This window comes from Salvia splendens, chromosome 21 (assembly GCF_004379255.2).
Source record: "Salvia splendens isolate huo1 chromosome 21, SspV2, whole genome shotgun sequence".
NCBI lineage: Eukaryota > Viridiplantae > Streptophyta > Magnoliopsida > Lamiales > Lamiaceae > Salvia > Salvia splendens.
The window spans coordinates 6,372,701-6,398,975 of NC_056052.1; the positions used below are offsets into that span (position 1 = coordinate 6,372,701).

The 26,275-nt window shown below is 42.2% G+C and overlaps 1 protein-coding gene across 1 annotated transcript; it reads left to right on the plus strand.

Moving 5' to 3' along the window:
- Positions 1 to 18,695: 18,695 nt before the first annotated feature.
- On the plus strand, positions 18,696 to 22,917 carry LOC121783537 (chitin elicitor receptor kinase 1). The gene is made up of 12 exons (XM_042181636.1): positions 18,696 to 19,430; positions 19,922 to 19,955; positions 20,075 to 20,079; positions 20,175 to 20,309; positions 20,909 to 21,108; positions 21,220 to 21,309; positions 21,434 to 21,527; positions 21,602 to 21,753; positions 21,832 to 21,926; positions 22,158 to 22,296; positions 22,375 to 22,473; positions 22,563 to 22,917. Exons 1-12 carry the CDS (start codon positions 18,815 to 18,817, stop codon positions 22,725 to 22,727), a joined length of 1,824 nt encoding a protein of 607 aa, XP_042037570.1. The 5' UTR covers positions 18,696 to 18,814; the 3' UTR covers positions 22,728 to 22,917.
- The last annotated feature ends 3,358 nt before the right edge of the window (positions 22,918 to 26,275 follow it).

A 26,275-nucleotide genomic window follows, 5' to 3' on the forward strand; every position in this document is an offset into this window, starting at 1 on the left:
TTCTCGTTCCTCGCCACAGCCATGGTCACCTGAAGCTCATTAGTTCGCCGGAGTTCCCCATCCTCTCGTTCCAGTCAGCGTGTTTCGTAGTGTTAACAGTTTCATCGCCCGGAGTGGCAAAACAATCTTTACTTGCTTTCTTAGTTAATCGCACTTTGTTTTCTTACGTTGGATCTGTTGCACGTTCAATATTTGCTTACTTTAAAGTCTTAGTTGCGATCCAAACGATTTTATGATACGAAGCTATTTTTCTACATCGGTTCTTGTTTGATTTCGTTCTTTTCTGCCTAGATAGCTTAGATCCAGTTGTTACGGCAATTTCCAGTTGTTGCGGGCATGTTTTCATTTCCAAATTGATAGATCTGAGTTTATGAGTTCAGTTTGCTATTAGATTTTAGATCTGAAATAGTTAAGTGTGAAGGCCTAGTTTACGTAGTTTCTGCCACCTTGTATGTCACCCAGTAAGTTTAGTTGCAGTTTCGGTGTTCGATCTTTTGATTTGAAGTTTTAATTATAGATCTGTGTTCATGAAGTTGTTAATCTGTGTTTCTATGGTGATAAGTCTGGATTTGCTGATTTGAATTGATTCATGTTGAAGAAGAATACATCTCCATCCACTTTGGGACCACTTTTGCTTTTTCTTTTACTTTTGTCCTTTACTTTTCAGCTGTTACTTTTCAGATCTGTAGGTCTAGTCACCTAACTACCTCTTTTCCTCTGATATTCCGTTTAGCCTTTTATAGTAAACTCGTACTTTCCATATGTTTCTGAAACATCATGTTCCCCACTCTCACGTACACCGCCGCCTGTCAAACATCTCTCCCACCTCTTAGTTAGTAGAGTACCATCTTAAATTCCAGCCTAGATTAAGTCTCAACCCAAAGCGTGGTAGCTAACCAAACCTTCCAGAATATCACCACGATACCATAACGCATCATCTCTGTGGGATTCGACCCTTACGTCCACTATACTAGTCAGTAGAAGTGGGTTGAGAAATTTTTTATACCAGGTTCAGGCTTAGCTGGGATTTCCATCCTGATCAGTAGGATACATCCTTTGCTCGAAATGACACCGACACAAACCTGCTCTTTCAAATGGCGCCGTTGCCGGGGATGAATGGCGTTATTAGCTGTTATTGTGTGTGATACTTTAGCGTATATATTGTTCATAATTTTTTCTCTTTATTTTTCTTTCAGTTTATGAGAAGCAGTTCAGCTCCTGACCATTGGAGACCGAAGTTACTCCAGCGAGGAACTATACTTGTGACCACTCGTTCTGGCCTGTCGACAGCCCTGTCTGACCTAGGTACGAGTAGTGACGAAGAGCAAGACACCATAGAGGGAGGAATACCAGAACAGGTACTACAGTTGGAGGGTAACCCAAGGAGAATGGCTGCCCAAGGAGAGGATGATCCGGAGATAGGAACGCTGAATGCGCATACCGAAGGAGAATCGCCGCAAGCTATAGTTGTCACCCCGGGGCAGACAGCTTGTGATGTGAAGCCCCATGTTATTGCAATCCTGCCCACGTACTGCGGAAAGAGCTATGGAGGCCCTTACGAATTCCTTCATGAGTTCTGTAAGATTTGTAGGGCACAGAGAAGACCAGCAGGGGCGACAGAGGATGACTACAGATTGAAGGCTTTTCCGTTCGTTCTAAAATGGGAGGCTAACACCTGGTTCATGCGACTGCCCCCCAATTCCATTGAGAGTTGGGCAGATTTCAAGTCGGTATTCTTAGGGGAATTTTTTCCGTCATCTAAGATGAGTGCACTGAAGAGAGAGATAACCAGTGTGAAGCAAGGTTACGATGAACCCTTGAGTGATTATTGGGCAAAGTATATGAGCCTCTTGGATGCATGTTCGAACCATCGTATGGCGGATATAGAAATACATCATACCTTTTATGAGGGGATGAACAAGACAACAAAGGATCTGGCAAACTCCTCGTCAGAAATACATCACGCAGTTACGGGTCAGTGAAGCTAAGAGGGTCCTAGGGAAACTCTTGAGCGCAAAGAAGGAGTACGACAATTCAAGAGATGATTACAGCAGAGAAAGGATTGCGAGTGCCTTGTCTACTGACTAGGAGCATAAGATAGAACAGAAGATGGATTTGAAGATGGACGAATTGAAGAAGACACTCCTGAGCGCGATCGAGAAGAACGCACCACCAACTTCCCCAGCTGGGAACTACAAGGGTGCGGAACAAGGGAATCAAGGACCGGGCTATGATCAGCCTAATGATTTCGTCAATATGGAGCAAGTTAATGCTGTCGGGTACTACAATTCTAGTGGGCATTGGATCAAGGGAAGGCAGCGGGACGCACCATGGAGGGACCATCCGAACTTTTGATGGGGGGACGGGAACCAAAATCAGAACCAAGGTCAAGGTCAGAACCAATACAACCCCCACCCGAACCAGAATCCCAACCGTGGCCCAGCAAATCCCGACCACCAGGCCAACTGGTCAGGAAGGAACCAACAAACCCATAACCAGAACCCACAGAACCAAAACTCAAACGCTGTCTATGTACCACCCCACCAGAGAAACTTCCAAAATTACCAGAGTCAGCATAATCAAGGTTCCCAACATCAGCAGAACCACAACCAGTTCCAAAGCCAGAACCAGAAGCAATATCATCAAGACCAGTACAACTCTCCTGGCCAGTATAACCACTACCCATCTAACCAGAACCAACAAAACTTCCAAAATTACCAACCCAACCAAAACCCCCAGTATAACCATCACCAAGGACCAAATCAGTCCCAATATCCTAACAGGTCGAGGAGATCTATGGAGGACATGATGGGAGAATTGCTCGCTTCGCAGCAAAGTATCAAGGGTGAGTTGCAGTCCAATAATGAAGTAGTGTAGGGGATGCAGAATGCCCAGAAGGAGCATAAGGCGAACATAGACACGATGAATAGGCAATTGGCTCAGCTGGCGAGTTCCATGGGTGAAATGAAGGGAAATTCAGGAAAACTCCCATCTACAGTCCATGTTCCTGAAAAGGCGAACGTGAGCAAGGTCACATTGCGGTCCGGTACAACCTATGAAGGACCCCAACCGAAGAAGTCCAACGGAGAGCCTAGTGGGACGAATATACTGAAGGATGTCGTCTCGGAGGGAGAGCTCAACAGACCTCTACCTCAGATGCAGGATCCATTCTTTTTGGATAAAGCACCGTTGGAAAAGAATGAAACAAGAGGCGTACTGCCCAAGAGAGACCCTCCTAAGGAAACGGAACCCACGAAGGAGGCTCCAGCCCAGAATGTACCCAAGGAAAACTCCGGGAAGGCTGTTGAAGGACCGACTGAAGAGGCGAAGGAAAAAACCATTCCCTTACCGGTTCGTGACTAAGAGGAAGAAGGAAAACCCAGTGGATTACATGTCAATTTTTGGGAAGCTGGATGTTACCATATCATTCCTCCAGGCCGTGAAGCTACCCCCACTTGGGAAGTTCATTAAAGAGTTCATAGCCGGGAAGGCCCAGGAGGAGGGAAAGATCATGGTGGAAGGGATAGCATCAGCAATTGTGCAGGAAAAGCTACCGCCCAAGAGAGCAGACCCAGGTACGTTCACTTTGCCCATAACTGTAGGAGATGTAAAATTCGAGCATGCAATGTGTGATCTGGGAGCTTCTATTAATGTTATGCCTTTGTCAATCTATAATCGGCTTAAGGGAGTAACGTTGTCAAACACTAGGGTGTTGATCCAACTGGCTGATAGATCATGCATAAGTCCTGAGGGTGTATTAGAAAATGTGTTGGTGAGAGTACATGATTTTACTTATCCTGCTGACTTTTACGTGATCAAGATGAGTGAGTCTGAAGCTAGGGAATCTAGTGGTATTTTGCTAGGGAGACCGTTTTTGCGAATAGCCAAGACGATTGTAGATATGGCTGAGGGAACAATTTGCATTGATTTTCATGGAGAAAAGTTTACCTTCGATATCGATGAGGCCATGAAAAAGCCTATCGATTCTGAAAATCTATGCTATGTTGATGTAATTGACCCCTTAGTCCAAGATTTCCTTGAGACCGAATTATTGTAGGAAAAGCTACAAGCATTGGATGTGTATGGACAGGCTGATGTAGAGGCAGCTGCATGGTGTGACCTGATCAGTAGCCAAGGGTTAACTGATGAAGAGATAGAAGGAGCTATTAAGGACTTCTGCCAGAAATCAGAATTTATTGGAGCCCCAGGGGCTAAGCTACCAGTCAGTACAGATGAATTTTCAGAGTGAGAATTAGAAAAGGAAGGGGATGCTGCAAGAAACCCTCTACCAGCAGACACACTTCTCCTACAAGTTGAATTGAAGAAGTTACCAGCAACCCTGAAGTATGCCTTTCTCGGGGAGGAAAATTCATATCCGGTGATCATAAGCAGCAACCTAACAAAGGAGCAAGAAGCAAGGCTACTGACCGTCCTAGGCAGGAACAAGAAAGCAATTTGATGGAGCCTTACAGATTTGGTGGGAATAAGCCCTGACGTCTGCATGCATCATATTAGACTAGAAGAAGGGGCGAAGGCACATCGAGATTCGCAGAGAAAGGTGAATCCCAACATGCGGGAGGAAATATTGAAGGAAATCTTGAAGTTGCTGTCATTAGGGATTATCTATTCGGTGCCCGATAGTGAGTGGGTCAGCCCTGTGCACATGGTTCCCAAGAAGTCCGGGATTCAGGTGGTTCAAAATGAGAGGAATGAGCTGATACCGACAAGGCTAGTCACTGGTTGGCGGATGTGCATAGATTACCGCAAGCTGAACGCCGTGACCAGGAAAGACCACTTCCCTCTACCGTTCATCGACCAGATGTTGGAGCGACTGGCTGGGAAGAAGTACTTTTGTTTTTTGGATGGGTACAACGGGTATTTTCAAATCTACGTAAACCCTGAAGACCAGGATAAGACCACCTTCACCTGCCTGTTTGGAACCTATGCGTACAGACGCATGCCGTTCGGTCTTTGCAACGCTCCGGGAACATTTTAGCGATGCATGATGAGCATATTCTCCGATCTAATTGAGGAGTTTATAGAAATATTCATGGATGACTTCACAGTCTACGGAGACTCTTTCGACTCATGACTTCGTCATTTGGATGTAGTCTTGGAGATGTGTCGAGCGAAGAGCCTAGTCTTGAATTTTGAGAAGTGTCATTTCATGGTCACAGAGGGCATCGTCCTAGGGCACGTGGTGTCAGAGAGAGGGATCCAGGTGGATCAGGCCAAAGTGGACGTCATTTCCAAACTACCGTTCCCTACTGACCAGAAGGAATAAGGGGTTTTCTGGGGCATGCAGGATTTTATCGACGATTTATAAAAGACTTCGCCAAAATCGTCTAGCCCCTTACCAGACTTCTTCAAAACGAAGTGGAATTCAATTTTGATGAACAGTGCAAGACTGCTTTCAACCTCCTCAAAGAGAAGCTGGTATCTGCACCCATTATCCAGTCTCCTGACTGGGATCATCCGTTCGAAGTGATGTGTGATGCCAACGATTACGCGGTGGGAGCTGTTCTGGGTCAGAAGATCGACGGGAAAAGGTATGTAATTTTCTATGCGTCTAAAACTTTGAATCAAGCTCAAAGGAATTATGATACCACTGAGAAGGAGATGCTGGCTGTGGTGTACTCATTTGAGAAGTTTCGACAGTACTTGTTGGGATCTAAGGTCATCGTTTACACTGACCATGCGGTCATTAAGTACTTGATTACCAAGAAAGAATCCAAACCCCGTTTGATCCGATGGGTACTCCTGTTACAAGAGTTTGATTGAGAGGTCGAAAACAAGAAAGGGGTCGAAAACAAAGTTGTGGATCATTTGAGCAGGATAGTGGGAGCAACGAGGAGGTGCGAGATCGATTTCCTGAGGAACACTTGTTTGAAGTGATTTTCGCCGCTAGAAAAATTGACTGGGAATGAGTGATGAAGCTTACTGGCCAGGATGTGACAGAGAAAGGAAAGGAACGAGTAGAGCAGGAGCCATGGTATGCGGACCTAGCCAACTACTTAGTTTCAGGAGAGCTTCCAGAAGTGTCGAACGTCACCAAAGCTCAAAGAATGAAGATCAAGAGTGAAACGAAATACTACTTTTGGGACGACCCGTACCTTTGGAAAGTAGGAGCCGATCAAGTGATTAGAAGATGTGTTCCTGACTGGGAGCAGAGGGACGTATTGACGCATTGTCTCTCTTTGGCATGTGGAGGACACTTCGGTCCCAGGAAAACGGCAAGAAAGAATCTGGATAGCGGATTTTATTGGCCAACCCTCAACAAAGATGCCTACGAATTCTGTAGAGGTTGTGAGCGTTGTCAACTGACCGGTGGAATATCAGCACGAGATGAAATGCCACAAGTCCCGATCATTGTTTGTGAGTTGTTCGACATATGGGGGATGGATTTCATGGGGCCTTTTCCCTCGTCGTATGGGAACTTGTATATCTTAGTAGCAGTTGACTACGTCTCCAAATGGGTAGAAGCCAAGGCCACGAGCACGTGTGAAGCAAGAGAGGTTGCCAAGTTCCTCAAAAGTAACATTTTCAGTCGGTTCGGAGTACCAAGGGCCATAATATCCGATCAAGGCACCCATTTCTGTAACCGCACTATCGAAGCCTTGATGAAGAAGTACGGTGTGCACCACAGATTATCCAGCCCCTACCATCCGCAAGCAAACGGTCAAGCCAAGATCTCTAACCGAGAGATAAAGAAGATTTTGGAAAAAACCGTCAATCCTTCTAGGAAAGACTGGAGCGTGAGGTTAGAGGATGCTCTATGGGCATATCGAACAGCCTATAAAACTCCCATAGGAATGTCCCCATACAGAATTGTTTTCGGAAAGATGTGCCACTTACCCGTCGGGATTGAGCACCGAGCATATTGGGCAGTACAACAAGTAAATGTGGATACTACAGCCTGTGAAGAGGAAATGAAGCTGCAGTTGCGGGAGCTAGAGGAACTTAGATTGGAGTCGTTCGACTCAGCCATGTGGTACAAAGAGAGAACCAAGTTGTGGCACGACAGGAATCTGAGGACCAAGGATCTCCATGTTGGGCAGAAAGTACTACTTTTCCAGTCGAGACTGAAGCTCATGCCTGGGAAGCTCAAGTCGAAGTGGACAGGGCCTTATGTCATCACCGCACTCCGTTCTAATGGAGCAGTGGAGATTTCAGGGAGTCTTCCCAACTCTGAACCTTTTATCGTTAATGGACATATGCTAAAAGTATTTAGGGACAATAGTGATATGGCTATGGTGGATGAGATTCCACTGCAACCACATACTCAGGTTTCATACTGACCGGTAGCATGGGGATTGGAATTCCACTGGGCTAGCTCCTTTTAGCGTAATTTACATATGCTGACAAAGTAGAATTCCAATTTTCATAAGGGAGATGTAAATAGCGTAAATACGTAATAGTTAATTTAATCTTTGCCTGTTAGTTAATTTTAAGAAAACCCAAAAATATTTTCAGACCTTAACTATTAATTTGGAGTATACACTGACCATCAGAAACCCATTTTGGTGAAACTCCTATTTTATTTAAGTGTCCTTTTTACTTTGTTTCTAATCTAGGAAAATATAGGGGGAAATCATTAAAGGGCCAAATTTGAATTGGGACTTTGTTGCAGCTTTTGTAGAGTGACAGTGGCTAGCAAGGCGCATGTGCAGAAAAGGACAGACGACGTCCAATCAGGAAGCATCGCGCTCAACCGCCTCCCACACGAATCGACGCCAACCTGGAAATCGCTTATAGCCGGTTACAAACCCTCAACTACCCATTCTACTCTCATAACCACACCGTCTCTCTCATTTCATTTCAAAACCCTCACCTACAATTTCTCTCTGCAAAATTTCTCACCATCTCTCCACAAACACCAAACCCCCACATTACATACAGAAAATCACAGATCTAAGCCATGGGAAAGAAAGCATGGGCAAAGAAAATCAAACCCACTTCAACCCGCAGGGAAGAAACTCCAGAATCACCACCGCCGCGGGAAGGACGGCCGCCGAGCCTACAACCAGAATCGCAACTACCGGAGCCGACTCCTCAGGCGCCAACAATGGTCTCCTTGGATGCAATGGCGTAATTCCTTCGACAGCAGGACCCTAATAGAGATTGGGCGGTGGTGCTGGCCGGTTTCAGCCAAGTCGGGGGAAAATCGAGCACAACTGGAGAAGCCCCGGCAGAAACTGCAGCAGAACCGATCGTGCAGCCCACCGTACAACCACCCACTTCCATTCCGACTTCATCAACAATTGCACCGGAAGGGGAACCTCCCTCGGCAACCAAACCCTCGGAATCCTCCCAAACTCTCCAACGAAGCGACTCAATGGATGTTGACCCCATCTCCGCCTACTACGATTCTGACCCAAATGAAAGAGAAGCGAGAAGAAGAAAGGAGGAAAAGAGCCAGAAGGGAGGCGATGAACCAGAGAAAACACCGACAGCGGAGCCCATTCCTCAAGAAACGGCAAGAGAAGAGATAGATCTAAATGAGACGGCCAGAAAGCAGGGCCTAATGACTGATGAAGAATTTCAAGCTCCTCTGAATGAAGTAAATCGGACGGAAGATGGTACAGCCACGATGGTTGAGGGTCTAAACCTCGCATCAAGGGCAGTAGAAGAGGGTGAGAAGGACGATGGAGAGAACAGCTCAGAAGGCCTAACCGAACGGCCAGTAGATGAAGTGGTGGGAGGCCAAACTAGAGAAGAAGGGACAGAGTCAACAACTCCCCAGGTGGAGGCGGGGAAGAGTAATGTGCATATCGAGGATGAGAAAACAGTAGCAAGAACTGAGGTACCCGGACCAGTGGTACCGCCAGTGATAAAACCAAAAGCTGTCAAGAGGAAGTTGGTGTTGAAGGGCGACCTTAGGGCAGAACAGCCGAAGCCGAAGAGGGTGTCGCAAAGATGCTTAGGGAAGTGGGCATCCAGTAAAGCAAAGGTAAACACAGAGACAGATCCGGTGGAGATCTTGAGTGATGAGGAAAGGGCTACTCCTACAAAACCTAGGGAGGAGTTTTTACCTACTACTGACTTAGAGGATACTGCAAGGGAAAACGAAGCGGTCTCTCCAACACTGAGTGGCCAAGGTGAAGAGGCTGACGGGATGGCTGAGGGTCTGGACCTCGCATCCAGGTCAGTAGGCCACAAGGAGACCAGTCCTACTGCCCAGGATCAATTTTCAACACAAGCTGAGAAGGAACCCGAAGAAGAGAAAGACAAGGATGATGGAGAGGAAGCTAGATACCGCGCAGAGAGAAAACAGAAGGGGACGACCCATATGAAGAAGAAGCCCAGCAACAAGAAGCCACGTACAGTGAACACTGGCATAGTCATTACTGAGTCAGTTCAACGGGTCCAGGAACACCGGAGGGAACAAAGTGATAGCGAATACGTTGTCAGTGAAGAGTCAGAATCGGACAGTGATATTTCCTTGGAAAATGAGGAGTACAGTGAGCAACAGCTTCCGCACGATCAGTACATCCCCGGTAGAGAGACTGAGGTACCGACGCTGGACAGTGGACCTTACTGATGATCTGGTGGAGGAGATGAAGCTATTCGAGTTGAAGGAGCTACAAAAAGTTTTCGATAGCAAAGATGAAGGGAGTAAGCAAGTGAAGAGAGGGAATGTACTTCATATTCCTTCTTTAGATGAGTTGGGTGCCCGCGTGCAGTTTCTCTCTTATTTGCATGCATTAGGATTCGAATGGTTGTTGAAGAATGGGAACCCGAATATCAGTGTTAGCCTAGCAAATGAGTTCTTTACTACATTCAGATTTAGGGTCACCACAGATTTGGACGAGGTTTCTATTAGCTTTCGGTTGTTTGGAGGGGAAATATGTATGAATCTGATTGAGTGGACAGTAAGGTTGGGGATGTGCAGTCTGGAGGAGACGATAGGATCGGAGTGGCAGAGCAGGGAACGGGGAATTCCCCGTAGACACGTAGACTTCGAGCCCCAGGAGGCATGGGAGGAGTTAACTCACCCAGTCTTTGGGGAATTTGCATCCACTCTCTCTCGCTCAATCCATTTCAATAACCCAATCCTACGCCTAGTCCAGCTTCACTTGGACTTCAATTTGTTGGGGCAGTCGAACTCCGCGGTAAGAACATCAATGACAAAGTTATACCTTCTCTGGTGCGCCAAGCGCGGAAGGAAATTACATCTGGGTTTTTGGACCGCTTACCAATGCCATCTAATTGCCACCCACCCAGCGAGAAACCTCACTCTCTGCCATATCTTGGGAGTGTTCGTCAGAAACAACATCATCATCACAGAAGCTGAAGGCTTATCCTCCCAAATCATGGTAGATCCCCCTGGGTTGTTTGATACCCCATTTTTCGTCCGGACGAATGCTGTGCACATGAGACAAGGAGTACCGCGTTTTTACGCGATGGGTAAGGAAGCTATACTGACTGGGAAAACTACAACAAGCCAGGGAACACACGATCAAGAGCATAGACATGAGAGGTTAGAGAAGGCAGTGGAAGAGTTGGCGGAAGAGAATCGACAAGCTAGGGCGGAATTGGCTCGCCTGACTAACGTGATGGAAGGAATTCTGAAGGAATTAGCGGAAGGAAAGTTAGTACGAGGAGCCGGACCGAGTGGCCACGGAGGCCGAACTAATGAACCACGAGTATCAGAGGAGGTAGTACCCGAGACAGAAGAAGCAGAGCAGAAAGAAGAAGTTGAACAAGAGGAATCTGAGGAAGAACCATCCGAAAACGAGGAAGAGGATTTGGAGGAACCACCTGCACCAGTCCCTGCACCGAGGAGGAGCAGGAGAAACGCGTGACCACCACCCCACCTTACAAGTTAGTTTTTCTTAAGTTTTAGTTTTTTCATTTTTCGTTTTTATGTGTGTTTTTTAGGTAATATAATCTGCATAGTATGTGAGCGAATCCCTTTCATAACACTTAGCCCATACAATAGTCTAAGTGTGAGAAGTAAATGGTTTGTTATTTCTAGCGCATGTGTTTTTGTTTATGTGTTTTATTTTTGAGCGCATGTTAGCTCACACTTAGCCTACTACGTAGCCTAAGTGTGAGAAGTTTTTGTATATATGTGTTTGTGTTTGTTGGGTTCTGTTTAGGTTTTAAAATTCTCCCACTTAGCCTATTATATAGTCTAAGTGTGAGAAGTTTTTAGTAGAAGCATGTGTTTTCTTGTTTGGTATGTCTGTGTGTCAGTCATACTAATCATTACCTTTTCCACTTCACAGCCTTATCTGAGGGCAGACACTTGTGAAGTGGGAGGGGGGATGCAATGGCCAGTATGACATGTGTACATATGTGTTTTCATTGTTTAGTGTTTGTGTTAGTTTCTTTCTAGGTCCAGTTTTTAGGTCTGTTATAGTGTTGATTGGGCTTAAAACTCAACTGCCTCGAACTGGCGGTGAGGGGAATTGAAGGAGATAAGACATGCTGGAAAATGGAAACGACCCTCTTAGTATCTCCTAGTCAGTATAGATGATGCGAGTATGAGAGAAAAGCCCATCCTTAGAGCCCAAACACAAAAGCCCTCTTTAAATGTGAGATAAAAGCCTAAAGTGAAACCACTTTCCACTAATTCAGGAAAGAAAAGAGTGGCTGCCACAAGTTGCCTAGGGTGAAGTGACCACGTGTAGCAAACACTGAAGGCAGTAGGAAACCCCCCCCCAAAAAAAAAACCACCCTGTAGAACCCCACTCTCTAGCCGTATTTACCCAGATATAACCCCTAGCCACTGGGACTGCTGTGTGTGTGCAAGGCATGAGGCAAGGAGGGCACTGGCCAGACGGACATACAAGAAAGAAACCAACTGGAGCAAGGAATTGAGAGGCAAGGAGAAAATCGACCAGGAAATCATTCCAGGTCTTTAAAAAAAACACAAGAAGGAATAAGGGTGGATAAGCCACGAAAAGAAGAAAAAAATATGAAGAAAATGGTCGAAAATACTTGACCACAAAAAAATAAAAAAAAATGAGAAGGAACAAGGGTGGCAAAGCCCCAAGACGCTACTGACCAGTTGGGAAGCAACTTCAGAAAAATTCCAGCCAAGCAGAAGTGACAGCCAAGAGCCCGAGCGCACACAGTTCCCCCGCATCAGAATAAAGTAATGATTTTTGAATCTTAGAGCCTTAAGAACAACCACCCAAACACTACAAGCCAACAGCCCCGTTACAAGCCTTAAGCCCTTTAGGAGCCGCACGTGAGATCTAAGTCCAAAGCATCTGTGGTTCAACATTATGAGAGAATACAGTCCTAACATCCCGGTGAGGAATGAGTGACTGAGTGAATCTGGTGTTTGGCCACGAGTATGGGTGATCTTGACGAGCAGATGTACTTACTGGGAGGGAAAAGTGGGGCGGCAGAAATTCAAGGCTGTTTAAGGCCGGATTGCACCTGATCCCAGGGGGAGGGATAGTTGAAAATATAGCCCGATTGATGCGTTTAATGTGTTTAAGTGTTTTCTTTTGTCTTTTATGTGTGTTTTGTCGTTGTTTATGTGTTTTTCTTTGTGTCAAGTTTAGAGTCTAGGTTAGGATAGAGTCGATCAGGGGTGTAACCAGGCTAGAATTCGACTTATTGCTTTTTGTTTGTTCTTCACGCTTGAGGACAAGCATGTGGTAAGTGTGAGCAGTTTGATAAGTCGTATTCTAAGCCTTGGTTACTGGTCAGTATAATGTGCATAATTGGAATATATCTGCAAAACAGTTGCTAAAGTGTGCAGGGAAAGAGTTCTAGCCAGTATGCGAATGTTCGGATAATTCAGGTGAAAAGGGCGTCAGTAGGGTGCAATACTGACCAGGATGCATGCCAAAAAGGCTCGAGATGGAGAAGAAGGATAGCTGGGAATATCAACCGCAAGCAAGGGGCAAAAGAGTCATTTAATGAAGAGGGTCTACCCTAAAAATCAAGGGAGGCCTCCCTATAAAAGGAAGCCACTTTGAGAGAGAATATAATCAATTAGTTCATCAACTCCTACGCTTAGTTAGAAATCTCTCTTCGGTAGATCAATCCTTCAGCATTATCCTTCATATTCTCGTTCCTCGCCACAGCCATGGTCACCTGAAGCTCATTAGTTCGCCGGAGTTCCCCATCCTCTCGTTCCAGTCAGCGTGTTTCGTAGTGTTAACAGTTTCATCGCCCAGAGTGGCAAAATAATCTTTACTTGCTTTCTTAGTTAATCGCACTTTGTTTTCTTACGTTGGAACTGTTGCACGTTCAATATTTGTTTACTTTAAAGTCTTAGTTGTGATCCAAACGATTTTATGATACGAAGCTATTTTTCTGCATCGGTTCTTGTTTGATTTCGTTCTTTTCTGCCTAGATAGCTTAGATCCAGTTGTTACGCCAATTTCCAGTTGTTGCGAGCATGTTTTTATTTCCGAATTGATAGATCTAAGTTTATGAGTTCAGTTTGCTATTAGATTTTAGATCTGAAATAGTTAAGTGTGAAGGCCTAGTTTACGTAGTTTCTGCTACCTTGCATGTCACTCAGTAAGTTTAGTTGCAGTTTCGGTGTTTGATCTTTTGATTTGAAGTTTTAATTGTAGATCTGTGTTCATGAAGTTGTTAATATGTGTTTCTATGGTGATAAGTCTGGATTTGCTGATTTGAATTGATTCATGTTGAAGAAGAATACATCTCCATCCACTTTGGGACCACTTTTGCTTTTTAACCACTTTTACTTTTGTCCTTTACTTTTCAGCTGTTACTTTTCAGATCTGTAGGCCTAGTCACCTAACTACCTATTTTCCTCTGATATTCCGTTTAGCCTTTTATAGTAAACTCGTACTTTCCATATGTTTCTGAAACATCATGTTTCCCACTCTCACGTACACCGCCGCCTGTCAAACATCTCTCCCACCTCTTAGTTAGTAGAGTACCATCTTAAATTACAGCCTAGATTAAGTCTCAACCCAAACCGTGGTAGCTAACCAAACCTTCCAGAATATCACCACGATACCATAACGCATCATCTCTGTGGGATTCGACCCTTACGTCCACTATACTAGTCAGTAGAAGTGGGTTGAGGAATTTTTTATACCAGGTTCAGGCTTAGCTGGGATTTCCATCCTGATTAGTAGGATACATCCTTTGCTCGAAACGACACCTGACACAAACCTGCTCTTTCAATATGTCCAGATTGCCAATGAAGAGCTACTCTCAGTTCGAGGAGCATGCACAATTAAAATTTCACCTACTCTGAAAATCTCGAACTGCTTATATGTCCTAACACTGTCTCATAAACTGTTATCAATCAGTCATGTCACGAAAGAACTAAATTGCACCTTACTAATGCAACCATCTTTTTGCATGCTGCAGGATATCAGGACGGGGACAATTGTTGGGCGTGGCACTGAGCGAGATGGACTCTACTATGTGGATGAGATAGCTCAACAGAGTAGTGCGATGCTGACTCACGGATCCACGGATCAACAGGCCTGACTATGGCACCGCCGATTAGGGCATCCGTCATTAGGGTATCTTAAAACTTTATTTCCTAGATTTGATAACATTGCTAGTATGGATTGTGATACCTGTTTTTTGGCCAAGAGCCACAAACACTCCTTTAAGATTAATAACACTCGTATGGATCTTGTTTTTCTCTTATACACTCTGATGTCTGGGGGTCGGCACTAGTTACGGGTAGCCAGGGATTTAAGTATTTTCTGCTTTTTATTGATGATTGCTCTCGTATGACATGGGTGTATTTCCTAAATTCTAAATCTGAAGTCTTTGAGAAATTCAAATTGTTTTACACCTATGTTCAAACCCAATATAAGAAGAAAATTCAAATCCTTAGGTCCGATAATGGGGGGAATATGTCAATACCCAGATGCAATAATTTTTTGCAAAATATGGCCTTGTACACCAAACCACTTGTCCTCACACACCCGAACAAAATGTGGTAGCAGAAAGGAAAAATAGGAAGTTACTTGAAATGACACGAGCCCTCCTTATAGACTCTAAAGTCCCAAAATCCTTTTGGCTTGAAGCCTTAGCCACATCTGTCTATACACTAAACCGACTCCCTACAAATTGACCGAAAATCACACATCCAAGTCTTATCAAGTCACACAAAACTACCATTACCCCTAACCCTTGACCCTCGAGTATTTGGGTGCTCTGTCTTCATTCATATACCAAAACATGAAAGAACCAAGCTCTCTCCGTGTGCTGTGAAATGGGTTTTTGTGGGATATGGGAAAAACCAAAAGGGGTACCGTTGCTATGACCCAAAATCAAAACGCATGTTTATTACAATGAACTGTGACTTTGTCGAAAACGAGTACTTCTACAACCAACTTAGCAGTCAGGGGGAGAAAACCAAACAGATACCTTAAATGACCCGCTAAGTTTGTTGCCTAACCCCATTCCTACTCCTAGTCCTACTTCTAGTCCTGTGCCAAGTCCTGTTCCTGAAGTGGATCCAACATAGGAGGTTAGCTCTACCACCGAGCAAGTTTCAAACACACCAGTTGGGTGCATCGAACCTGGTAACATATCACCAATCGCCTCATCTGATAATCCTGAGGTAAGGGAATCTTTTGAGCTTAGTGAATTGCTATCAATTGAGGCTAATCATGATCATAGAGAAGGATCAACTGGTGAGGAAGGCGAAGGATCTAGCACAGAACAACCAAAATTGCCTCCAAGGACGAACAGAGGAGTTCCACCGAAGAGGTACTCCCCGGATTGGAAGGGATGAAAGACACAATACTCCATTGTGAATTCCGTGAAAGCTCATATGACCGAAATGGCGAAGGTTTTTGAAGCAGCTCTGTATGAGGAGGAGATTCCACATTCTATGGAAGAAGCAATGAAGCATAAGCATTGGAGGGATGCCATGAAACGAGAGATGGATGCACTGCTAAAGAACAACACTTGGAAGAAGTGTGCATTGCCAGAGGGGAAGAGACCCGTTGGATGTAGGTGGATCTTCACGATCAAAAGGCAAGCTGATGGATCCATTGACAGGTACAAGGCTAGACTAGTCGCAAAGGGATACACTCAGACCTATGGGGTAGACTATGCTGAGACTTTCTCACCTGTGGCGAAAATGAGTACAGTTCGAGTTCTACTAACTGTTGCCGCAAATCAGAATTGGCCACTTCACTAGTTTGACGTAACCAATGTTTTCCTCCACGGAGAATTGAAGAAGGAAGAAGAAGTATACATGGAGGTTCCTCCTGGATACTCAGACGAGGTTGCACCAGGGCAAGTCTGTCGCCTGAAGAAGACCTTATATGGACTAAAGTAGTCCCCAAGGGTATGGTTCAGAAGGTTCTGTCAAGCAATGGAGAAGTATGGCTACCAGCAGAGTAACTCAGACCACACTCTATTCCTTAAGAGGGAAGGTAACAAAATGACGTGTCTCCTTATATATGTGGATGACATGATTATTACAGGAAATGATACAGAAGAAATCAAGCAGCTAAGAACAAACTTGTTTAAAGAATTTGAGATGAAGGATCTGGGAGCGCTGAAATACTTCCTCGGAATTGAAGTACTAAGATCTAAAAGGGGCATATTCTTACGACAAAAGAAATATGTGCTTGATCTTCTGACAGAAACCGACTTACTTGACTACAAGCCCGCCGAGACGCCTATGGTACAGAATCACGGCCTGAAGATAGAAGAAGGAGCACGGGCCACAGACAAAGAACTTTATCAACGCTTAGTCGGAAAGCTAATCTACCTAGCCCATACCAGACCAGATATAGCCTATGTGGTAGGGGTGATAAGCCAGTTTATGCACAATCCACAAGAGGAACACATGAATGCAGCTATGAGGGTGGTAAGATACCTGAAGGGCACATTAGGGTATGGAATTTTACTGAAGAATGAAGGGCACCTAGAAGTCTCAGGATACACTGATGCTGACTGGGCGAGTAATCCGATCGACCGAAAGTCAACTGCCGGATACTTCACATTCATAGGTGATAACCTCGTCACTTGGCGAAGCAAAATACAGAAAGTAGTGGCACTTTCTAGCGCTGAAGCAGAATTCCGAGGGGTAAAGAGCGGGATCACTGAAATCCTATGGATACGAAGACTGTTGACCGAGATTGGCTTTCCGCCCACCCAGAAGAGCAAACTATTATGTGACAACAAAACATCAATCAGTATAGCCGAGAACCCAGTCCTACATGATCGAACAAAACATGTGGAGATCGACCGCCACTTCATCAAGGAGAAGATAGAAAAAGGAATCATTTAACTACCCTTCGTTCGCTCAGAAGACCAACTGACAGACATTCTAACCAAAGCAGTCAACTCAAGGATGTTTGAAGAAGTACTAGACAAGCTAAGTATCGGAGATGCCTTTACTTAGCTTGAGGGGGGGTGTTAGAATATGGAATAGAATATGGGAATAAAATAACTATAATTAGGGAACAAATCATGGGATTAGTATGTAATTGATACAATCATAATTAAGGAGATCTCCTTCCATATGTAAATTAGGGCACTCTCTATATTAAGAGAGTTGCTACATTCGATCAATAAGATACACAGAAATTCCTCCAACCATGTCTTCTAGCGTTTCTTCCCTCTCTCGGTTATCACAATTCAACATATACTTCTCTTTCCTATCATGTACTCCATCCGTTCCACTCTGAATTTTATAATAATAGAAAAATTTTTATGCGTAATGTAAATAGAATAAAGTAAGAAAGGAAAAAATAATGGAAAAAAATTGATGTTTCTATATTTCGAAATATGATAATTAGAGTGAGAAGTCTCAAAAAGAAAAATATGCACTTAGAATTGGACGAATGGAGTATTTAGATATTTTTTTTGGACATATAGTTTAGAAAATGTTTATTGTACTAATTGGAGAAAAGATAAAAGTTGAATAAAGGTTACTTATGGAACAAATCAACTATAGATATTGTTGGCAATTGAAACATAAAAATGAATATAATAATATCTCACATCGGTGTACACAAAGAGTTTAATCCACTATATAAGTCTCATGGGCCTCTCCTCTTATCACCAATTGGTTTTAAGATGAAACCCATGGATTTCTATCATGGTATCAGAGCGGGTCGCCGACTGTGGGTCATATTTAACTAACCCAGCAGTATATCTAGGCTGAAACCGAAAAAAAAATGACTGACCCAGCAGTATAACTGGACTGAAAATTTGGGCCAGTGGTCCAACCGATCGAAAAAAAATTGGGCCGATTGTCCAATCGATCATAAAAAAGTCCAACCCCTCCAAGATTCACCTTGAAGGGGTCCAACCCCTCCAAGATTCACCTTTAAGGGTTTGAGGGAGGGTGTTGGCAATTGAAACATAAAAATGAATATAATAGTATTCCACATCGGTGTACACAAAGAACTTAATCTACTATATAAGTCTCATGAGCCTCTCCTCTTATCACCAATTGGTTTTAAGATGGAACCCATGAATTTCTATCAGACATAGTAAAAACGTGTAAGATTGAAATAGAGAATGACTCAACTATAATGCAATGCTAGTGTACTATGAAGATAGTTTTATATTTTTAATCCAGATAAAAACCATGTATTGCGATGGATATTTTTCAAGAAAGTTATACCAATATTTAAATGCAGTGGGAAATAGATGAGATCATTTAATAGAACTAAAAGTCTAAAACCATAATAAGAAAGACAAAATTTTAAAATTGGTATTTAGATAATATAAACAAATTCCGCATATAGAATTTAAAAATAGTGGAAGTTATGCGCAGCAGCAGCCATTCAAGTCAACTCTGACCACCGTCGACTTGAATCATTTCCTTTTTCCCCTTCAACGATTCTCCAGCTATGCTCACGACCCATTCGACGAAATGCCGATGAAGCTCCTCACCGGAATCCTCCTCATCGCGATCCTCGCCGCCGCCTCCGACGCCCGCTGCAGCCGCGGCTGCGACACCGCGCTAGCCTCCTACTACATGTGGCTGGATTCCAACTTAACCTTCGTTTCTCGGATGACTCAAACCCCAATCCCCACAATCCTCTCCTACAACCCTTCAATCCCCAATCAGGACAGCGTTCAGGCCGGCGCACGCGTCAACGTTCCTTTCCGGTGTGATTGCCTCGAAAACGGAGAATTCCTCGGCCACGAGTTCAATTTCACGACTTTTCCAGGCGTCACTTACCTGACGATCGCGCAAACCTACTATTCGAATCTGACGACGGTTGATTCGCTGCAGAGGTTCAATACGTATCCGGCGTCGAATATTCCTGACACCGGCGTCACGCTGAAGGTGGTGGTGAATTGCAGCTGCGGGGATGAGAATGTCTCCAAGGATTATGGATTGTTCATCACGTGGCCTTTGAGGCCGGGGGATACGCTGGAATCGGTCGCGGCGGCTAATAATTTGACCGCCGATATAGTTAGTAGGTATAATCCTTCAGCTAATTTCAACTCAGGCAGTGGATTGGTGTATATTCCAGGAAGAGGTCAGTAGCTTATTTTCTTAAGATAATTTTTAATTTAATTATACTATGATTTTCTAGTTATAATGTTGACATATTTGTTGTTGAATGTATGGAGCTGATGTAAAAGTCTGGTATGGTTTTCTTGTTTGTACTTTAAATGTGTACTTTATAATTGCATAAATTTGAATTTCACATCTTTTTGCTAAGAGTTGGATTCCTGCCTAATTCAATGTTGACATGCTGCTTGAAAATACCAGTTGGCTAAATCTGCTGGTGTTACCTGCCGAAACATCACCAATTTTGCATTAAATTTCACACATAATTAACCATTAGCAGTTTGAACATTGATGGGAACATTTTGCTGGAATCCAAGCTCATTATCAAAATTAGATTAAAAGTTAAGTAATGGCAGCAGATTTTTAAGTTCGTTAATGGTGTGAAAAACCATAACCTATTATTGTTTTATACTATCCATATGTTTCATTCTTATGATTATCTTGATTTCTTTGCAGATCAAAATAGGATATTTCCGCCTATACCGAGCAGGTAGCTTTATATCTTTGATCTTGTATTAGTTTTGTGCTTCCTTTTACTGTTTTCTGCACATTTTATAGCATATTATGTAAAAGTCTTATACTTATACAATCTTTTCCAATTTTTTGCAGCAAAGGTGGTTTGGTGTTCTCCTCTTAGAATGGTTTCTGCTATCATCTATGAAATTGTTTTAGCTATTTATTTTATAACTGCTGGTTTTCACTAATTTAGGACTATCTAGTGGCGCCATTGCTGGGATAGTGATTGCAGTAGTAGTTGGGGCAGTGGTAGTTTCTGGTTGGGTATATGTAGTGCTGCGGAGGAAGAAGAACAAGGAGAAGATCAAGTTACTCTCAGCATCTGAAGGTCAGTTGCATTGAACTCGCTGTTGAGATTTCCCAGATCGTTGAAACGTGTGGTCTAGTTGTGCTTGCTTGCAAATGCTTTGCGTTTTAGTTTGGGCTGATGATGATTTAGCTGAAAACTAGTAAAGTGATGCGGTTATGAGCAAATAACTTTAGCATGTTGTTGGCAGCATTGCTATTTTTTTCTATTGTTTGTGGATCACAAAAGAAGATTTTTTCTTTGTATGTTTGTAAGGTTCATGGTGGTAATAATTTGTGTAGATTGATAGAAATTACTATGATTGAGTATTTGAAGGTTAAGTTGGTGGATTCGCTTGGATGATTTTTATCTTTACATCTTATTGCTCAAAGTTTTTTTTTTTTTTAAATTAACTCCTATATAAGGGAGGAAATTACAAATAAACTCCTATACTATAGATAGGAGGAAATTATAACTGATGTCAAGAGGGCTCAAACTCGGCACCTCATGCAATAATGTCTAAGCTCTTTGCCGCTAGACAAAGGCTCTGGACATCTTATTGCTCAAAGTTAGCTGCCCCTTAATTGCTTGGTGAGCCGTATATAGCTCTGCTGGTTAGTTATTTACATCTGCTTGATTAGGTACCGACGGCTCTAATTTCAAACCACAAGATTCTGGTAGTACTCGCGCTAGTGCATCTCCAGCTCTTGGCATTACTGTTGAAAAATCTGTTGAGTTTTCATATGAAGAACTTGCTAGCTCAACTGAAAACTTCAGCCTGGCTAATAAGATCGGTGAAGGTGGATTTGGTGCTGTTTACTACGCTGAGCTTCGAGGCGAGGTGAGTATATTCTTGATTTTATTTCGTCTACCCTAACCTGAAAAGAAGTCCGAAAGTTCCGTTGCATAATCAGTTCCTGGTGTTTGCTACAAAAGTTTCTCTTCTGTGCAGAAAGCGGCGATCAAGAAAATGGATATGCAAGCGACTAACGAGTTTCTCGCTGAGCTGAAGGTTTTGACGAATGTTCATCACCTCAACCTGGTAATTGCTCTCTTACTATTCATTTGTGCAAATTGGTTTCGCTAGTAAGTTTCATAGGTCGTAAGTAAGGGAAAAGAATCTACACTGACTGTGTGATTAATCTACATATGATCGCTGCCAACAGGTGCGCCTGATAGGATACTGTACCGAGGGCTCTCTTTTCCTTGTGTACGAATACATTGAGAATGGAAACTTAAGCCAGCATCTCCGAGGATCTGGTATGGATGATGGGTTCAGACTGTACTAAACTATAGAATTTGTGGAGTACGTTTCTTACTGTGTCCTTTTGCAGGCAGGGAGCCGCTCCCTTGGTCGACTAGGATACAAATTGCTCTTGATTCAGCTAGAGGTCTCGAATATATCCATGAGCACACGGTCCCTGTGTACATCCATCGAGATATCAAGCCAGCAAATATTTTGATAGACAAGAATTCGCATGCCAAGGTTGGGACTCTAGCATACCTATATTAGTCAAACTTAACAACTCGTTTAATAAATCAACGGTGTGATTTATTTCTGCAGGTTGCAGATTTTGGCTTGGCGAAACTTACTGATGTCGGAAGTAACTCACTACCAACGGGGCGGCTTGTGGGTACATTCGGCTACATGCCTCCTGAGTAGGTTCTCCGATCCTCTTCACATTTATCGATCCCATTTGGGCTATACTTAGCTAGTCTGCCTGCGGCTCTTCACAATTCTTATCTAATTTAAGCTAAGTTCCAAAAATCAAGAAAATCCCCAGATACGAATGATTGATTCTGCTTATCCTATAGTTGGTTGATTTAACTGCAATAAATTCCAAGAGCCCTTAGGTTTTTTACTGTCTAAAGGACTGTGAATTCATTCAGGTATGCACAATATGGCGATGTTTCCCCCAAAGTCGATGTGTATGCTTTTGGTGTCGTGATCTACGAGCTTATATCGGCGAAGGAGGCTATAGTTAAACAAAACGGGAATGCAGCAGACTCGAGAGGCCTTGTTGCTTTGGTAAGTTGCTCGACTCTCTTAGACTTTGTTGTTGTTGTCAATGCTAGACTTGGCTATTTATAAGCCTTGTTCGTGTAGTTTGAAGACACTCTAACTCAGCCCGACCTGACTGAGGATCTGAAGAAGCTGATCGATCCTAGGCTCGGGGATAACTACCCGCTCGACTCTGTCCTCAAAGTCAGTATCTCTAAAATCTGTTTTTCGTTTCTCTTTTTGTGTCGTTGTGGTTTTGTGATTGTGATCATGAGGTATCGATGTGATCATAGGTTGCACAGCTTGCCAGAGCTTGTACTCATGAGAATCCACAACTACGACCGAGCATGCGTTCGATCGTGGTTGCATTGATGACGCTGTCGTCATCGACGGATAATTGGGATGTCGGCAATTTCTACGGCAACCAGAACCTCTTGAATCTCATGTCTGGGAGGTAACATCTAGAGATGAGCATCTATCGGAGAATCCATCTTGTACTGTATTATACATGTATGTATTTCTATATTTATTTTTTGTAGATGTTTTTGTGTGTGTATTATACAGTTGCTTGTATTTAAACAGGTGGTTTGTTAAGCCATCAAATTGAACATAGATATAGATACTGAATAAAACGATAGTTTCATTTTATATTTTATTCCGTATTGGATTTTCTACACTAATATAGTGGAGTAATAATTGAAACGTCACGGGTGGTTTTAATGTACAATTGATTTTAATGTACAACTGATAAAGTAAGGAGTAGAGTCTCATTATATGCAAATCCACTCGTTATTGCAAAACTGCAGAACTATAGATCAAATTAGAGTTTTTAGATCTAGTTTTTATGGATGCGATGCGCAAATGTATAAATTATTTCCGCCTCCATCACAAGTCTATTTTACTTCAGTCCAGGCCAAATAAGTCATAACATATTAGGAGGATTTAACTTCATTCTAGAATACTATATTACTTCATTCTAGAATACTATATTACTTCATTCCAGTACGTATAGGCAGACGGTTTTTCCGTCGAGTACTATTCTTTCTATCGCAATGTCTATCCCGCTGCCGTAGCACTCTCTAGTCGCTGTTGTGAATCAACTCCACACACATCAGCGCCGTGATCAGTCTTGTCTCCATTCGTTCTCTCGGCAGGTGTCGGCAGACGGAGACGTCAAGACCATCTCATCAACGTTGCGATAGTCTCGAAATTTCAGCTATGACAACAAAATGAAGTGATAGTTTAATTGAATTGTGTAATAAGCACTCGAATGATATAATAATAAACTATTCCCTTAGTCCGCCATTAGGAGTCTCATTTATGGGCGACAAGTGGTTTTAAGAAATGTTAAGAAAAGTGGTTGGAAAAAAGTTGGGAATAGGATCCCACTTGTATATATTAGTTTCAAATAAAATGTAAGTAGAATGAGTTAGTGGAAGGTGAGACCCTATTACCATTTATGGTAAAAGTGAACCGAGACTCCTATTCGCAGACAGACTAAAATGAAAAAACGGGACTCCTATTCGCGGACAGAATGAGTATTTGAATGAAGTATGTGTAGAAGCATTTGAAGTCCTACTGGAATGAAATAAAAAACCTTGTCTAATGAAGTAATAATGTTTTTTGAATGAAGTAAAAAATATACTGGAATGAATTGTATTTTTTAAAGTGAAATAAAGTAAAAACTCAGTACAATGAATTCGAATGAGCATGTGTTGAATTATTTCAAAACCTACTGGAAGTAAGTAAAAACATACTGTAATTTCAAGGTATTACGAACAGAATGAAGTAATAAACCTACTAGAATAAAGTAAAAATGAGCTTGTAATGAAAACCGAAATAATTTACACATCAGCGCATCTCATAAAAAAACTAGATGTAATTGTCCTAATTTGGTCTCAGGTTCGATCTTTAAAATTAGTTCCACATTAATCACAACTATGTGCACATATAAATATGTTAAGTATATAGTGTGGGTCATGATAAAATACATGTAGTACTCCAATCCACTATAAGGTCAATTATACACCATTAGATCTTAAATGAGTGGATAAAATTAAAACTCACGAATTTCAATAAATAGTAGACAAAATATCAACAACAGGGTAAGATAGTCAATCTGCTATAATTAACAACTTTCATGGTTTTTTTATTATCAACATAAATCTATTACAAATATCAACATAATGACATGCGAATTTCAACACAAAGTACCCGAAAATATCAACACAGTTTTATTGATATTGTACCTGCATTGTATTGAAATTTTTCGACACATTTATTGATATAAAATCCGCTTATCAACATATACGAAATTGAAATAGAAATTACTCCCTTCATCCCGCTTAAGATGACACATTTTCCTTTTAAGTTTTTTTTTTCATACATAGGAGTTCGAGATACATTCAGCAAGCGAACTAGCCCGCCACAGCCCCTCGTGGCTCGAATACTTTAGCTTCCCTCTGACGGGTTCGGGCGTGAACTAGCCAATGTTGGCTCGTAGACTGCACTTCCTCCGACGAGTTCAACCCCGGTAGACTACCCGTCACCCTCAGATGCGTTCAGGCTTGAAAGCTTGCCAAGCTCCAAGGAAACAACCTTGAACATGCCCACAGGGAAATTAATCCCAAAGTCGCGCCATCCAGGAGTCGAACTCAAGACCTCAAGGATGGTGCCATATCCTTACCACCCTTCTCAACCACTTGAGCTAGGGGCTTGGATACATTTTCCTTTTTAGTTTGTCCCAACTAAGATGACACATTTCATTTTTTGGAAACTTTCTCTTTCCAATTAATACACCCAACCACTTTTTCTTACTCCTATTAAAATATCCTTATTTCTTTCTCTCTCTATTTTAATACTTTCACCCACCTTTTCTCTCTCCAATTAAACACTTTAACCAATAACTCCTAAAATCCCGTGCCGGCCAAGAAATGTGTCATCTTAGCCAGGACGGAGGGAGTATAAAATTTTATATTCCGATCATCGTCAGAACGTATACAATTCTCGTTAGAATCCTTATAAAATTACTTCCATTTGATATATTTTTTACGAAAATATAATTTAAATCGAGAGAGTTATGTAAATTTAAAATTTTAAAATGATTTTGAGGAGATAAAATATAATTAGTTGTAACTACCATATACTGTAAGAATTGACATTAATATCTTTTAAATTTATTTAATAATTATTTAAATTTAAAATATAATCCAACATTATTTCAACCAATATATATATATATATATATATATATATATATATATATAGAGTCCCATTATTCACAAATCCACTCTTAAAGACCGAACCACCGAACCATACCAAATTAGGGTTTTTAGATCTAGTTTTTTATGGATGAGAGACACAAATTTATCAATTATTTTTGCCATCATCACGAGCCTATTTTAATTCATCCGAAGGTAAATAAGTCATACTAACATGTTACGAAGATTTAACTTCATTCCATTAGGTTTTTACTTCATTCCCATATGATTATTACTTCATTCCAGTACGTAAATGCGGTTTCGCCATCGCGTGCCGTTCTTTCTCTCTACAATATCTATCACCACCGCCACAACGTTGATATGGTGTAATAAACACATGGAATGATGTAATAAATTATTGGAATGAAGTATTTGTAGAAGCATTTGAAATCCTACTGGGATGAAGTAAAAACCTTATACAATGAAGTAATAACGTTTCTGAATGAAGTAATAAACACACTTGAATAAATTGCATTTTTTAATGTAAATAAAGTAAAAACTCAAGTCAATGAATTCAAATGAAACATATGTTGAATCATTTCAAAACGTACTAGAAGAAAGTAAAAATATGTTGTAGTTTCAAGGTATTACGTACGGAATGAAGTAATAAACCTATACAATGAAGTAAAATGAGCTTGTAATGAAGACCGAAAATTTTACACAGCAGCACATCTCATCAAAAAAACTAGATCTAATGACCCAGATTTGGTCTCTAGTTCGGTCTTTAAAATTGGTTCGACATTGAT